Source organism: Ranitomeya variabilis, chromosome 6 (assembly GCF_051348905.1).
Source record: "Ranitomeya variabilis isolate aRanVar5 chromosome 6, aRanVar5.hap1, whole genome shotgun sequence".
NCBI lineage: Eukaryota > Metazoa > Chordata > Amphibia > Anura > Dendrobatidae > Ranitomeya > Ranitomeya variabilis.
Window position 1 is genome coordinate 407,573,880 of NC_135237.1, and position 13,639 is coordinate 407,587,518.

Consider the following 13,639-nt stretch of genomic DNA (forward strand, 5'->3'; position numbering starts at 1 on the left):
ATGCAATCTATACCTTTATGTAATTTCAGGACTCTTCCCCACAACTGTCACGGTATTTTCTATCACAACTGCCTTCTAGAAGGAACGGTCCTTTTTATCTCGTGTGCATATATATCCCCTCCGTGTAAACACCATCTGCACCACTAAGACCCTTAAAGTCTCGCTGTATTGCAGCCAGATTAGCAGGTGGATTATCCAGCTAGCTACTCAGCAACAATCTCAATATAGATATATATTAAGCAAACATTTGTAGATAAATTCCGCCCAGTATAACAACATGAGAACAGTATTCAGAAGGTTCCCAATATCAAAACCAGGCACATAGTGTTGGGAACATTTACCCTGCAATTTCCAGGCTTTGCTTACGTTTGACACCAAAGCTGCACACATAATCCAAAGTTTTATTTCATGAACAAATTATTGGCCATGTGCATAAAAAGAGTAAAGGAAAAAAAAAAAAAACCCCACACACCTTTTATCTATAAAATTACTTAAAAAACCTCAAAATGGTATACTTACCTCCCTGACCGGTAGCACTACTCCACTCCAAACCCTGTATCCCCCACCTTATGACATAATGAACATGACCACACTTTAGCCTTCACAATTACATAGAACAGTGTTTCTTCTGCTTGGATGCAATTGTGAAGGTTGCGGCTGATTGGCTGCAGCAGTCACGTGATTTTTTTTTTTTTATACACAAGACACAGGGCTCAAAGCAAAAGCAGCACTGCCAGGCCTAGAGGCAAGAATACATTTTATTTATTTTACTTTGTGCATCACTCTGAGGGAATTAACCCCTTACCGACATCCGCTGCACACGTACGTTGCAAGTCGGTAGCAAGTGTATGGAGTGGAGCCCACCCCATAACCCGCAGGTAATAGCTGTGTGCGGCGAGGAGGAGAATCATATTGTAAGGTAATTTTAACCACAATGTATGCCGTGAAAATAACTCCAAAAACACAATGTCAGAATAGTTTTTCTCAAAATTTTGCCGGGAATTTTTTCCCCATTTTGCAGTACACTATATGGTAAAATGAATATGGTGTCATTTAAAAAAAGAAAAAAACTTATCTGCAAAAACAAGCACTCATGACTAGTGATGAGCGAGTGTGCTCGTTACTCGAGTTTTCTGAGCAAGCTCAGGTGTTCTAGTATCTTGGGTGTGCTTGTAGATTATGTTCGAGCCCCCCGCAGCTGCATGATTTGCAGCTGCTAAACAGCCTGAACACATGCAGGGGTTGCCTGTTTGTCACAGAATCCCCACATGTATTCAGGCTGTCTAGCAGGCGCAAATCATGCAGCCATGGAGACTCAAACATAATCTACGAGCACGCCCAAGATAATCGGAGAACACCCGAGCATGCTCGGAAAAGTCGAGTAACGACTGCTTCCCGGGGCTTCAGGAAAATGGCTGCGGGATGCTGCGCGTGCGCAGATGGAGATCGCGGCGGCCATTTTCCTGAAGCCCCGTGAAGCAGAGCACTCCATCTGCGCACGCACGGCCTCAGGAAGATGGCCGCCCCCACCGATAACCAGGGGAATAGCACAGATCGCGCTCTTTTTCGCCCGTTGCGCAGTGCATTCAGCTGCTGCGCATGCGCGAACCACTACGCCAACGCCAGGAAGATAAGCAAGAGGTGGGGGAGAATCAGCCATTTCACCACGCCCTTTTGACCAGACCAGCGTGATTGACAGGCGAAAACGGCAACTTTGGTAAGGTATTTCGGCAGCATAGGTGGGGAATCGGGACAAAAAATACACTATTGTAAAGCACAGCTCAGGCCCTATTTAACGGTATTTTTATCTCATACTGAAAAAAACGGGGTGACAGGTTCTCTTTAAAGGGAATCTGCTACCAGGTTTTTGCCATGTGATGTGAGAGGAGCACAATGAAGGACAGGGACCCCGATTCCAGTGAGGTGTCACTTACTTGGCTGCATGCTGTCATTTTGATACAATCACTGTTTTCTTAGCTGCCGATCTACCAGTTCTCTAAATGCTGAGCTCTGTATAACCTCACCCACACAACTGATTGGCAGCTTTCTGTATACACTGTGCATAGGCAGAAAGTTTCCAGACCAGTGATGGAGGCAGGGTTATACAGAGCAAGAGGACTAGGAGGCACAGGACACCTAGTCCTTTGACGATAATCTCCTTCTGACAGTGCACTGATTTTTATTGAAACTGCAGCAATCAGATCAGTAACTGACACTGCTGGAAGCAGGGTCTCTGTCCCTACACGGTGCTCCTCTCAGACTACATAACTAAGCCCTGCTGACAAATTCCCTTTACTATGCAGTTGTACAACACATTGTGGCAAATTTATCAAAACTGTAAAAGAAAAACTGCTCATAGCAATCAGAAAACAGCTTTTATTTTATTAAAACAGTCTAATAAACGCTGTGCTATGATTGGTTTCTATGGGCAACAAACAGTTTTCCTTTTAGACAATTGTGATAAGTTAGGCCCATTGTCTGTATTTTTGGGTGGTAATGGAGTATAGTATTCTGTGACTTTTTGAAGAACCTGTTGTGTGAATAACAAAGAACTTATCATAAATGCATTGACTTTTGCACACACGCACACACAAAAAAAACTACTACCTAGAGCCATACCATCCCTCCAATGTAGGCAAGGAGTTGCGTCTTGGATGTCCTTCAATACTCATGGGGCAATTGTGATACATCGTAACATACGGTAAATTGGTTTTGTACTAGTGATATACTCACATAGTAATTGTCGTTAATTTGCACCATTGGTGCATTTACACAGGCACCAAGACACTCAACTTCTGTCAGTGTGAACATCTTATCCGGTGTGGTCTCCCCAGCGTGAATTCCTGGGAACAGATAACAATCAGCATGGATGACAGCTGCTAAAGTTATAATGCTGCAACATGGCACAAACAGGACGTCACCTCCAGGCACTGCTCCAGCTCCTGCAGCATTCCCAGGGACATATCCCTTCCGTGCCATTCCGGATCTCAACATGCAGTAACCATAGTCCAAACTGGGAATTTCTCCAGATTTCCTACACTGCATCTCCGTTCTGCTATCCTTATCCTCTTTCAAGTGAGGTTTGACAAAGACCCACCACAAGGTCGAAACGTTACCTACTCACCTACTTTATACCTACCACGGAGTCCCTCTCCTAATAGCCTTAACACTGTGGTGACTTGAATAAACATTTTGCTCCTGTTATGCATTTAAAAAATCCAAACCTGAGTGCGGCTGTTTTCTTCAATATATGACTTTGGATCATTTCCACATCCAGCCAGCACCTATCTAACCATACACTGAGTGCACGCCTTCTTCTCTATAACTTATGGCATAAACAGGGCGGCCACCAACAAGACTCCTGTTGTGTCACACAACATTTAAAGGGAACCTGTCAGCAGGATTGTGCACAGTAACCTACAGACAGTGTCAGGTCGGCGCCGTTATACTGTACTGATTACATTAACCCCTTCATGACCCAGCCTATTTTGACCTTAATGACCTGGCCGTTTTTTGCAATTCTGACCAGTGTCCCTTTATGAGGTAATAACTTAGGAACGCTTCAACGGATCCTAGCGGTTCTGAGATTGTTTTTTCGTGACATATTGGGCTTCATGTTAGTGGTAAATTTAGGTCGATAATTTCTGAGTTTATTTGTGAAAAAAACGGAAATTTGGCGAAAATTTTGAATTTTCACATTTTGAATTTTTATCCTGTTAAACCAGAGAGTTATGTGACACAAAATAGTTAATAAATAACATTTCCCACATGTCTACTTTACATCAGCACAATTTTGGAAACAAAATTTTTTTTTGCTAGGAAGTTATAAGGGTTAAAATTTGACCAGTGATTTCTCATTTTTACAACAAAATTTACAAAACCATTTTTTTTAGGGACCACCTCACATTTGAAGTCAGTTTCAGGGTTCTAATACCCAAAAGTGACACCATTCTAAAAACTGCACCCCTCAAGGTGCTCAAAACCACATTCAAGAAGTTTATTAACCCTTCAGGTGTTTCACAGCAGCAGAAGCAACAGGGAAGGAAAAAATGAACATTTAACTTTTTAGTCACAAAAATGATCTTTTAGAAACAATTTTTTTATTTTCCCAAGGGTAAAAGGAGAAACTGGACCACGAAGGTTGTTGTCCAATTTTTCCTGAGTACGCCGATACCTCATATGTGGGGGTAAACCACTGTTTGGGCGCACGGCAGGGCTCGGAAGGGAAGGAGCGCCATTTGACTTTTTGAAGGAAAAATTGGCTCCAATCTTTAGCGGACACCATGTCGCGTTTGCAGAGCCCCCGTGTGCCTAAACATTGGAGCTCCCCCACAAGTGACCCCATTTTGGAAACTAGACCCCACAAGGAACTTATCTAGAGGCATAGTGAGCACTTTAAACCCCCAGGTGCTTCACAAATTGATCTGTAAAAATGAAAAAGTACTTTTTTTTTTTTTTTCACAAAAAAAATATTTTAGCCTCAATTTTTTCATTTTCACATGGGCAACAGGATAAAATGGATCCTAAAATTTGTTGGGCAATTTCTCCTGAGTACACCTATACCTCTCATGTGGGGGTAAACCACTGTTTGGGCACATGGTAAGGCTCGGAAGGGAAGGAGCGCCATTTGAATTTTTGAATGAAAAATTATCTCCATCGTTAGCGGACACCATGTCACGTTTGGAAAGCCCCTGTGTGCCTAAACATTGGAGCTCCCCCACAAGTGAGCCCATTTTGGAAACTAGACCCCCCAAGGAACTTATCTAGAAGCATAGTGAGCACTTTAAACCCTCAGGTGCTTCACAAATTGATCCGTAAAAATGAAAAAGTACTTTTTTTTTCACAATTTCTTTTAGCCTCAATTTTTTCATTTTCACATGGGCAACAGGAGAAAATGGATCCTATAATTTGTTGGGCAATTTCTCCTGAGTACGCCGATACCTCATATGTGGGGGTAAACCACTGTTTGGGCGCACGGCAAGGCTCGGAAGGGAAGGCGCGCCATTTGACTTTTTGAATGGAAAATTAGCTCCAATCGTTAGCGGACACCATGTCGCGTTTGGAGAGCCCCTGTGTGCCTAAATATTGGAGCTCCCCTACAAGTGACCCCATTTTAGAAACTAGACCCCCCAAGGAACTTATCTAGATGCATAGTGAGCACTTTAAACCCCCAGGTGCTTTACCGAAGTTTATACCGCAGAGCCGTGAATATAAAAAATAATTTTTCTTTCCTCAAAAATGAATTTTAGCCCGGAATTTTTTATTTTCCCAAGGGTAACAGGAGAAATTGGACCCCAAATGTTGTTGTCCAGTTTGTCCTGAGTACGATGATACCCCATATGTGGGGGTAAACCACTGTTTGGGCGCACGGCAGGGCTCGGAAGGGAAGGCACGCCATTTGGCTTTTTGAATGGAAAATTAGCTCCAATCATTAGCGGACACCATGTCGCGTTTGGAGAGCCCCTGTGTGCCTAAACATTGGAGCTCCCTGACAAGTGACCCCATTTTGGAAACTAGACCTCCCAAGGAACTAATCTAGATGTGTGGTGAGCACTTTGAACCCCCAAGTGCTTCACAGAAGTTTATAACGCAGAGCCATAAAAATAAAAAATAATTTTTCTTTTCTCAAAAATGATTTTTTAGCCCACAATTTTTTATTTTCCCAAGGGTAACAGGAGAAATTTGACCCCAAAAGTTGTTGTTCAGTTTCTCCTCAGTACGCTGATACCCCATATGTGGGGGAAAACCACTGTTTGGGCACATGCCAGGGCTCGGAAGGGAAGTAGTGACGCTTTGTATTGCAGACTTTGATGGAATGGCCTGCGGGCATCATGTTACGTTTGCAGAGCCCCTGATGTGCCTAAACAGTAGAAACCCCATTTTGGAAACTAGACCCCCCAAGGAACTTATCTAGATATGTGGTGAGCACTTTGAACCCCCCAAGTGCTTCACAGAAGTTTACAACGCAGAGCCATGAAAATAAAAAATCATTTTTCTTTCCTCAAAAATGATGTTTTAGCAAGCAATTTTTTATTTTCACAAGGGTAACAGGAGAAATTGGACCCCAATAGTTGTTGCCCAGTTTGTCCTGAGTATGCTGGTACCCCATATGTGGGGGTAAACCACTGTTTGGGCGCACGTCAGGGCCTGGAAGGGAGGGAGCACCATTTGACTTTTTGAACGCAAGATTGGCTGGAATCAATGGTGGCGCCATGTTGCGTTTGGAGACCCCTGATGTGCCTAAACAGTGGAAACCCCTCAATTCTAACTCCAACACTAACCCCAACACACCCCTAACCCTAATGCCAACTCTAGCCATAACCCTAATCACAACCCTAACCCCAACACACCCCTAACCACAACCCTAATCCCAACCCTAACGCTAATCCTAACCCTAACCACAACCCTAACCCCAACACACCCCTAACCATAACCCTAACAACAAGCCTAATCTTAACCCTATTTCCAACCCTAGCCCTAATTCCAACCCTAACTCTAATTCCAACCCTAACCCTAAGGCTATGTGCCCACGTTGCGGATTTGTGTGAGATTTTTTCGCACCATTTTTGAAAAATCCGCAGGTAAAAGGCACTGCATTTTACATGCAGATTTACTGCAGATTTCCAGTGTTTTTTGTGCGGATTACACCTGCGGATTGCTATTGAGGAACAGGTGTAAAACGCTGCGGAATCCACACAAAGAATTGACATGCTGCGGAAAATACAACGCAGCATTTCTGCGTGGTATTTTCCGCACCATGGGCACAGCGGATTTGGTTTTCCATAGGTTTACATGGTACTGTAAACCACCTGATGGAACACTGCTACGAATCTGCAGCGGCCAATCCGCAGCGGATCCGCAGCCAAATCCGCACCATGTGCACATAGCCTAATTGTAAGGGTATGTGCACACGCTGCGGAAAACGCTACGGAAAACGCTGCGGATCTGCAGCAGCGTTTCCGCAGCTGCGTTACCGCAGCTGCGGGTCCGCAGCTGCGTTTCCGCAGCAGCGTTTCCGCAGCTGCGGGTCCGCAGCAGTTTCCCATGAGTTTACAGTTGAATGTAAACCTATGGGAAACAAAAAACGCTGTGCACATGCTGCGGAAAAAAACTGCGTGGAAACGCAGCGGTTTACATTCCGCAGCATGTCACTTCTTTCTGCAGATTCCGCAGCGGTTTTACAACTGTTCCAATAGAAAACGCAGTTGTAAAACCGCAGTGAAATCTGCAGAAAAACCGCGGTAAATCCGCAGCGGTTTTGCACTGCGGATTTATCAAATCCGCTGCGGAAAAATCCGCAGAGTACCAGAATACATGTGCACATAGCCTTACCCTAGCCCTAACCCTACCCCTACTGGAAAAAAAAATAAAAATATTTTCTTTATTTTATTATTGTCCCTACCTATGGGGGTGATAAAGGGGGGGGGTTCATTTACTATTTTTTTTATTTTGATCACTGTGATGGGTTATATCACAGTGATCAAAATGTACATGGAACGAATCTGCCGGCCGGCAGATTCGGCGTGCGCACTGTGCATGCGCCCGCCATTTTGGAAGATGGCGGCGCCCAGGGAGAAGACGGACCGACTCCGGGAGGATCGGTAAGTATGAAGGGGTGGTGGGGGGTTGGATCGGAGCACGGGGGGAGCGGACACGAGGACGGGGGAGCGGACAGGCGGACGCAGGGGAGTACGGGACTGAACGGAGGACCGGGGAGCAGATCGGTGGCAGTGGGGGGGGGGGGGGGGGGGGCAGATCAGGATTTCCAGCCATGGCCGATGATATTGCAGCATCGGCCATGGCTGGATTGCAATATTTCACCATTTTCATAGGTGAAATATTGCAAATTGCTCTGATTGGCTGTTGCACTTTCAACAGCCAATCAGAGCGATCGTAGCCACGTGGGGGCAAAGCCACACCCCCTGGGCTAAAGTACCACTCCCCCTGTCCCTGCAGATCGGGTGAAATTGGAGTTAACCCTTTCACCCGATCTGCAGGGACGCGATCCCTCCATGACGCATACGGTGCGTCACAGGTCGGATTGGCACCGACTTTCATGACGCAGCGTATGCGTCAAAGGTCGGGAAGGGGTTAATACCTTGGTTGATGAAATCCATCTTGTGGTTGTTGTTTAATCTTTATTTTCAGTTTTGGGTAAGGGTAAGTTCACACAGGGCGTTTTTGCTGCGTTTTTTTTTTTTTTCTGAAGCAAAACCTAATCATCATGGAAGGAAAAAAGCTGTGCCAAAAACGCAGGTTTAGGTGCATTTTTGGTGCGTTTTTTTTCTCTTTGTGCATGCCAATAAAGTTGAGTGCACACAGAGAAAAAAAAACAACTTCCTGTAGATAGAATGAATAGATAGCTGGAATGAATAGATAGAATGAATAGATAGATTTCTAGCATAGATTGCTAGAATATAGATTGCTAGAATAGATAAGATTTCTAGAATAGACAGATTTCTAGAATAGATAGAATATAGAATAGATACATTACCTGCGGTATCCTCTTCCCCGGCATTTTCCCACGGTGCAGAGGTTACCTCCGGTCAGGCTGTGAGGCAGCGCAGGCTCAGTGACGTCACCGCTAGTTACTGAGCCTGCGCCCGCTCCAGCTCATTCATTCCCCAGTAGCTTACAGCTGGCAGTGGTCACATTAGCAGCTCCCGGTTGTAAGCTTTATCTCCCCCAGATACTGCGTGGGACACTCATTATATCGGACCACGACGGATCAGGGAGTATACTTTTGGTTAATTATTTTATTGTTAATTCAGAAGATCGATGGCTTCACTTGGAATGGCAGAATAAAAAAAATGGTAAACTCATTAAAATACTTTTTTCTGCATGTGTGTGTGTGTTTATTTAACCCTTTAATTACTATAGGATTAGTAATTCTTATACTTCTTATAATTATTGACGCCTCTCCATTACCAAGCTGGTTTAATGTCACCTTACAATAGCAAGGTGACATTAACCCCTCTTTACCCCGCTTGCCACCACTGCAGGGCAACTGGGAAGAGTCGGGCAAAGCGCCAGAATTGGAGCATCTAATAGATGCACCTTTTCTGGGCGGATGCGGGGGGGGGGCTTTTGGGTTATATCAATGGCCCCTTACCAGCATGAGAATGCCAGCCCCCAGCTGTGAGATTTAGCAAGGCTGGTTATCAAAAATAGGGGGGAACCCACACAGTTTTGTTTTTTTTAATTATTTATTTATAGCGCAGGAGCGGCAGATGAAAACTCCCATCCGCCGCTCCTACTGTCACTGTAATTAGCGGCTGTAGGTGTCAGATGATGGGAGCAGTAGTCCCATCAGCTGACACCAGTGACTGGAGGTGAGTTTATACCTCCAATCACAGCCGAGCGCTGTCTTTTGACAGCGTGGGAAGCGCGGCTCTCTGACCGGGGATAATTTCCCCGCTGATCAGAAGCAGTGTTTGCTGCGCTGTCATTCATATAACAGCGTGTCAAACACTCTAATGTCGGAGCCCTCATTCAAGTGAATGGGGATCGGGTCCACTCTGCTGGATGACAGGCTGCATGGACGCATCATGCAGCCTGCCATCTAGATGTTGCAGAGCCGAGTGTGAAGTCATATCCAGCTGTCCGTGACTTTACTGCAGCAAATACGCTGCAAAAAAAATCAACCTGCGTATCTGCAGCGTTTTTTCACCATCCATTCACGTGAATGGGTGGAAAACACTGGAAAACGCTGAAAGAAGTGACATGCCCTATGTCCTAAAATCGCAGCAAAGCACAAAATACTGATCAAACAAAAACCAATGTGTGCAAGAGATTTCTGAAATCTCATAGGCTTTGCTGGTACTGTAAAAAGCAGCTGAAAATTAGCATAAAAAAAAGCAGCAAAAACGCCCTGTGTGAACTTACCCTATTGATATGCTTGTGCTCCGGGGCGGGACTTTATGTGGTGCTCTGATTAGGTATTCATACTGAACACTGCTTACAGGTCACTGATCCCTCAGTGATCTGCCCCCATTTTACATACTGAATATTATATATATATGCTACTGCGCAGGTGCGGCCAGCGCCATTTTGAGACAGATTTTTTTTCTGAATTCATTTATACCAGCAAATAAAATAATTAAATGCACATTATACATCCAATCATGCTGCAGTGCAGGCACCAGCACCTTCCTGCTGAAGGTGATTTTTTTTTCCAATATATATAATATTCTGTATGGAAAATAGGGAGCAGGTCACAGAGGGATTGGTGACCTGACAGAAGCCATCATTATAAACACCTAATCAGAGCACCACATGAAACCCCCCACAGGCCGCTCTGGAGTATGAGCATGTCATTAACTGAAAATAAAGATTAAACAACAAGGTTTACAAGAAGGGAATGAGCACACTATACTTTCATCGGAAGCTCAGGCCATTCAATGTGTGCAGTAAAATGCTGGAAATGTTCTACCAGTCCGTTGTGGCGAGCGCCATCTTTTTTGCTATCATATGCTGGGGCAGTAGTGTGCGAGTAGCTGATGCTAATAAGCTCAACAAACTTATCAAGAAGGCAAGCGTGGCTGTTGGCCTCCATCTGGACTCCTTTGAGGAGGTAGCGGAGGATTCAGAAGAAGTGTAGGACTATAATGATCAATAATACACACCCACTATACGAGCTGTTCTTGAAGCAGAAGCACATTGAGCAGCCGTCTAATCCTACTAAGGTGCAAGAAGGAGAAATTCAGGAAATCGTTTGTACCTACTGCTATGGGGAAGTATAATGAATTCCTAAGGGTCATAGACAGCAATGACTGAATGCAGGTGTACTAATGTCAATTAACAGTAACTTATATACCTGAACCACCCACATTTATTTGTTATTAATGTTGGTACACTTGTGCAAGATTTGTGTCCTAATATTTTATGTACTGCTGTTTGTATTGCTGCTGTAATCCCGTAATTTCCCCCGGGATCAATAAAGTGTATCGTAACAACCACAAGACGGCTTTCATCAACCAAGGTATCATTGCAATCAGTATAACGGCGCCAACCTGACACTGTCTGTAGGTTACTGAGCACAATCCTGAAGACAGGTTCCCTTTAATCCTATATTCCATGCATATTTGGTGATCAAGAGACGTTTTAACATCATTCTATAAAGCATAAGAATTCTTCATTTATTTTATCATTTGTTTGACTAGATAGGAATATTTTGGTTTTATTTTCCTCACCTACATAGCGGCAATAATTCCACAACACTTTATAAATACCACCACAGACCATTGGGGCTTACAACCTGAATGCCCTATCAGTAAGTCTTTGGAGTGTGGTAGGAAACCCGCAGAAAACATGAGAATATACAAACTCCTTGCAGATGTTGTACTTGGTGGGATCTGAACCCAGGACCCCAGCGCTGCAAGGCTTGGGTTCGCCACAACTAGGTAAACTAAGACAAACCCTTTCACAGTTTGAATAAAGAAGTTACAGTACATGTTGTGGTTGTATTACTGTATGTATGTTTATAAAAATCTCGTCAGCTGCAGCAGGAGTGTAGTTGTGTGATGTAGCCATCCTCCTATCAGTGATTACCTGCACAGCAGAAGTACCATCACATGACATAATAGTTCACAAGGAGCGTTATCTGCCCATTCTAACACACGTTTCATACTTCAAAGGAAAGAGTGGACAACTTCTTCACCAGACATGATTGTGTGGCACTTCCATATACAAGTCGTGTAGGTTATCCTTTGGTATGTTAGTCCAGCCTTCATTATAGACTGCACAGTGCTCCTATTCTCACAATGGCCACTAGTGGAGAGGCACGTCACCAGAGAAGTCCTTTAGCCCACGTTCACACTACCAGTATTTGGTCTGCATTATTCATCAGTATGTGCAAGCCTAAATCAGGAGTGAGAAATGCAGAAGTGGTGATGTGTTTCTATTATACTTGTCTTCGGATTGTCCCTCTCCTGGTTTTGGCTTACAAATACTGATGTAAAATACTGACCAAATACTGAACGTGTGAACTTAGTCTTAAGGAACCTTCACACTCAGCAACTTTACAACGAGAATGACAACGAGCCGATCGCTGCAGCGTCGCTGTTTAGGTCGCTGTAGAGACGCCCTCTTCCAATTTCCCCACAGAATAAGCTTATGCGAAACATGAGTCTGGGGCCGGCCCCCGGAATTCTGTGGTCTGTCCACCGGCACTTTACAACATGGGTAAGTATATGCAGCCCTTATAACTTGGGTACAGGCAGTACATTACTTTATGCCCCTGCTTTCCACACTATCAGTTTATAATTAATGGTAGATTCTCCCAGCACAAGCACTTTATGATTGTTGCACTAGGAGAGTATCTGTTTACATGATCTTCCAATACTGTATACCTATGTAATTTGTGGGACTGCCTCTTACCCCAACCCCTTATTCCCAGGGCTTCTATTGTGGATCCTATTTTTTCCTTCAATAATGTTTGTGTATAAGATTATGTATGTCACTTATTATTGTATCAATAAAATCATGTTTAATTATAAAGTCAGCACTCCAATTATCTTCATTTATATCTTTTAGGAGTTTCTTCTATAATTTTTATCCTCATTTTTTGATTAAGACTGCACTATTGGTTATGTTCCTTATATTAATCACAGCTTGTCTTATCAATTACCCTGTGAATTATTTAATATTTCCAGTGTGAAGTGTTCTACTGAGTTAAACTGTTGGACAGTTCTGGTTACACTCTCCTCTATCAGCAGCCATTGTGTATAGAGGAAAGCTGGGCAGTCTGTTAGAAAGACTGTAGTAAGAAGTGCAGGAGGAGAAGCTGTAATACTTAATACATTAGTAAGTGCCACAAAATCATGTCCCCAACACAATTAAGAAGTGGACATCATCTTTAAAAAGGTTTATTTAAATCTGTTCTCTTCAGGAGTGCACTGCCACTCTGCCTCCCAGCTTCCTGTTTGCTGGAAACAGTGCACACTTCTGATGACTGACAGTTCGGAACAGAGGCATGGTCATGCTGCTGGTCTGAACAGTGCGCTCTCCGATGCCGCAGCTGAGGAGCACAAGGGTCCTCAATCTTGAAAACAAGTGTTTTAGCCTAGAGAGTAGTGCTGTATAGCAATCAGCTGACAAGCACATGTTGCTTGCCCAAGAAAGCCAGCCACTTTCAGACTGCAGAGGTGGCTGGTAACCTAGGCAACAAGCAGTAAACTATATAATAACAAATCCCTCCGTTCTTGACAGCAGAGAGCATTTTTAATATTTGCCAAAGTTGCTTTTCATAAGGAAGTTCAACCACTTAATAAGTTGCGACAACCCTTTTAAGTTTTGACATATAAAAGGTATGCGGCAAATATAGTGTTTTCGAAATGGAAAAAGAAAATGTGCATACCAAGTTTCTTTTGGATAGCCGCCAGTATGGAATCCGAATCTCTAAGCATACAGGGTGTAGTCGTACATATCTGAATGTGGTATTTTCCTACAGGCTTCCTGTTGTACATGGTATAGAAAGTTGCCACTTCATAGACTCTCATAGCCGGCATGTCCAGGACTTCTGCTACCTGAAAGTACAGCGTTCATTGTCAAAACAAATCTCTCCATTGTTGCAATGTCCACAAAGTAAAAAGTTGTCTTTTTGCATTTTTAAGACAAAATTATATTATTTGTGCCTACA

At 43.7% G+C, this 13,639-nt stretch overlaps 1 protein-coding gene across 1 annotated transcript in view; it reads right to left on the bottom strand.

Moving 5' to 3' along the window:
• Positions 1-13,639, bottom strand: part of NDUFV2 (NADH:ubiquinone oxidoreductase core subunit V2) — a 42,029-nt gene that overhangs the window by 7,341 nt on the left and 21,049 nt on the right. The window contains exons 5-6 of the mRNA XM_077270214.1: positions 13,358-13,526; positions 2,734-2,843 (exon numbers count right to left, since the gene is read on the bottom strand). Coding sequence (XP_077126329.1) covers positions 2,734-2,843; positions 13,358-13,526 — 279 coding nt within the window. The remainder of the gene's footprint in view (positions 1-2,733; positions 2,844-13,357; positions 13,527-13,639) is intronic.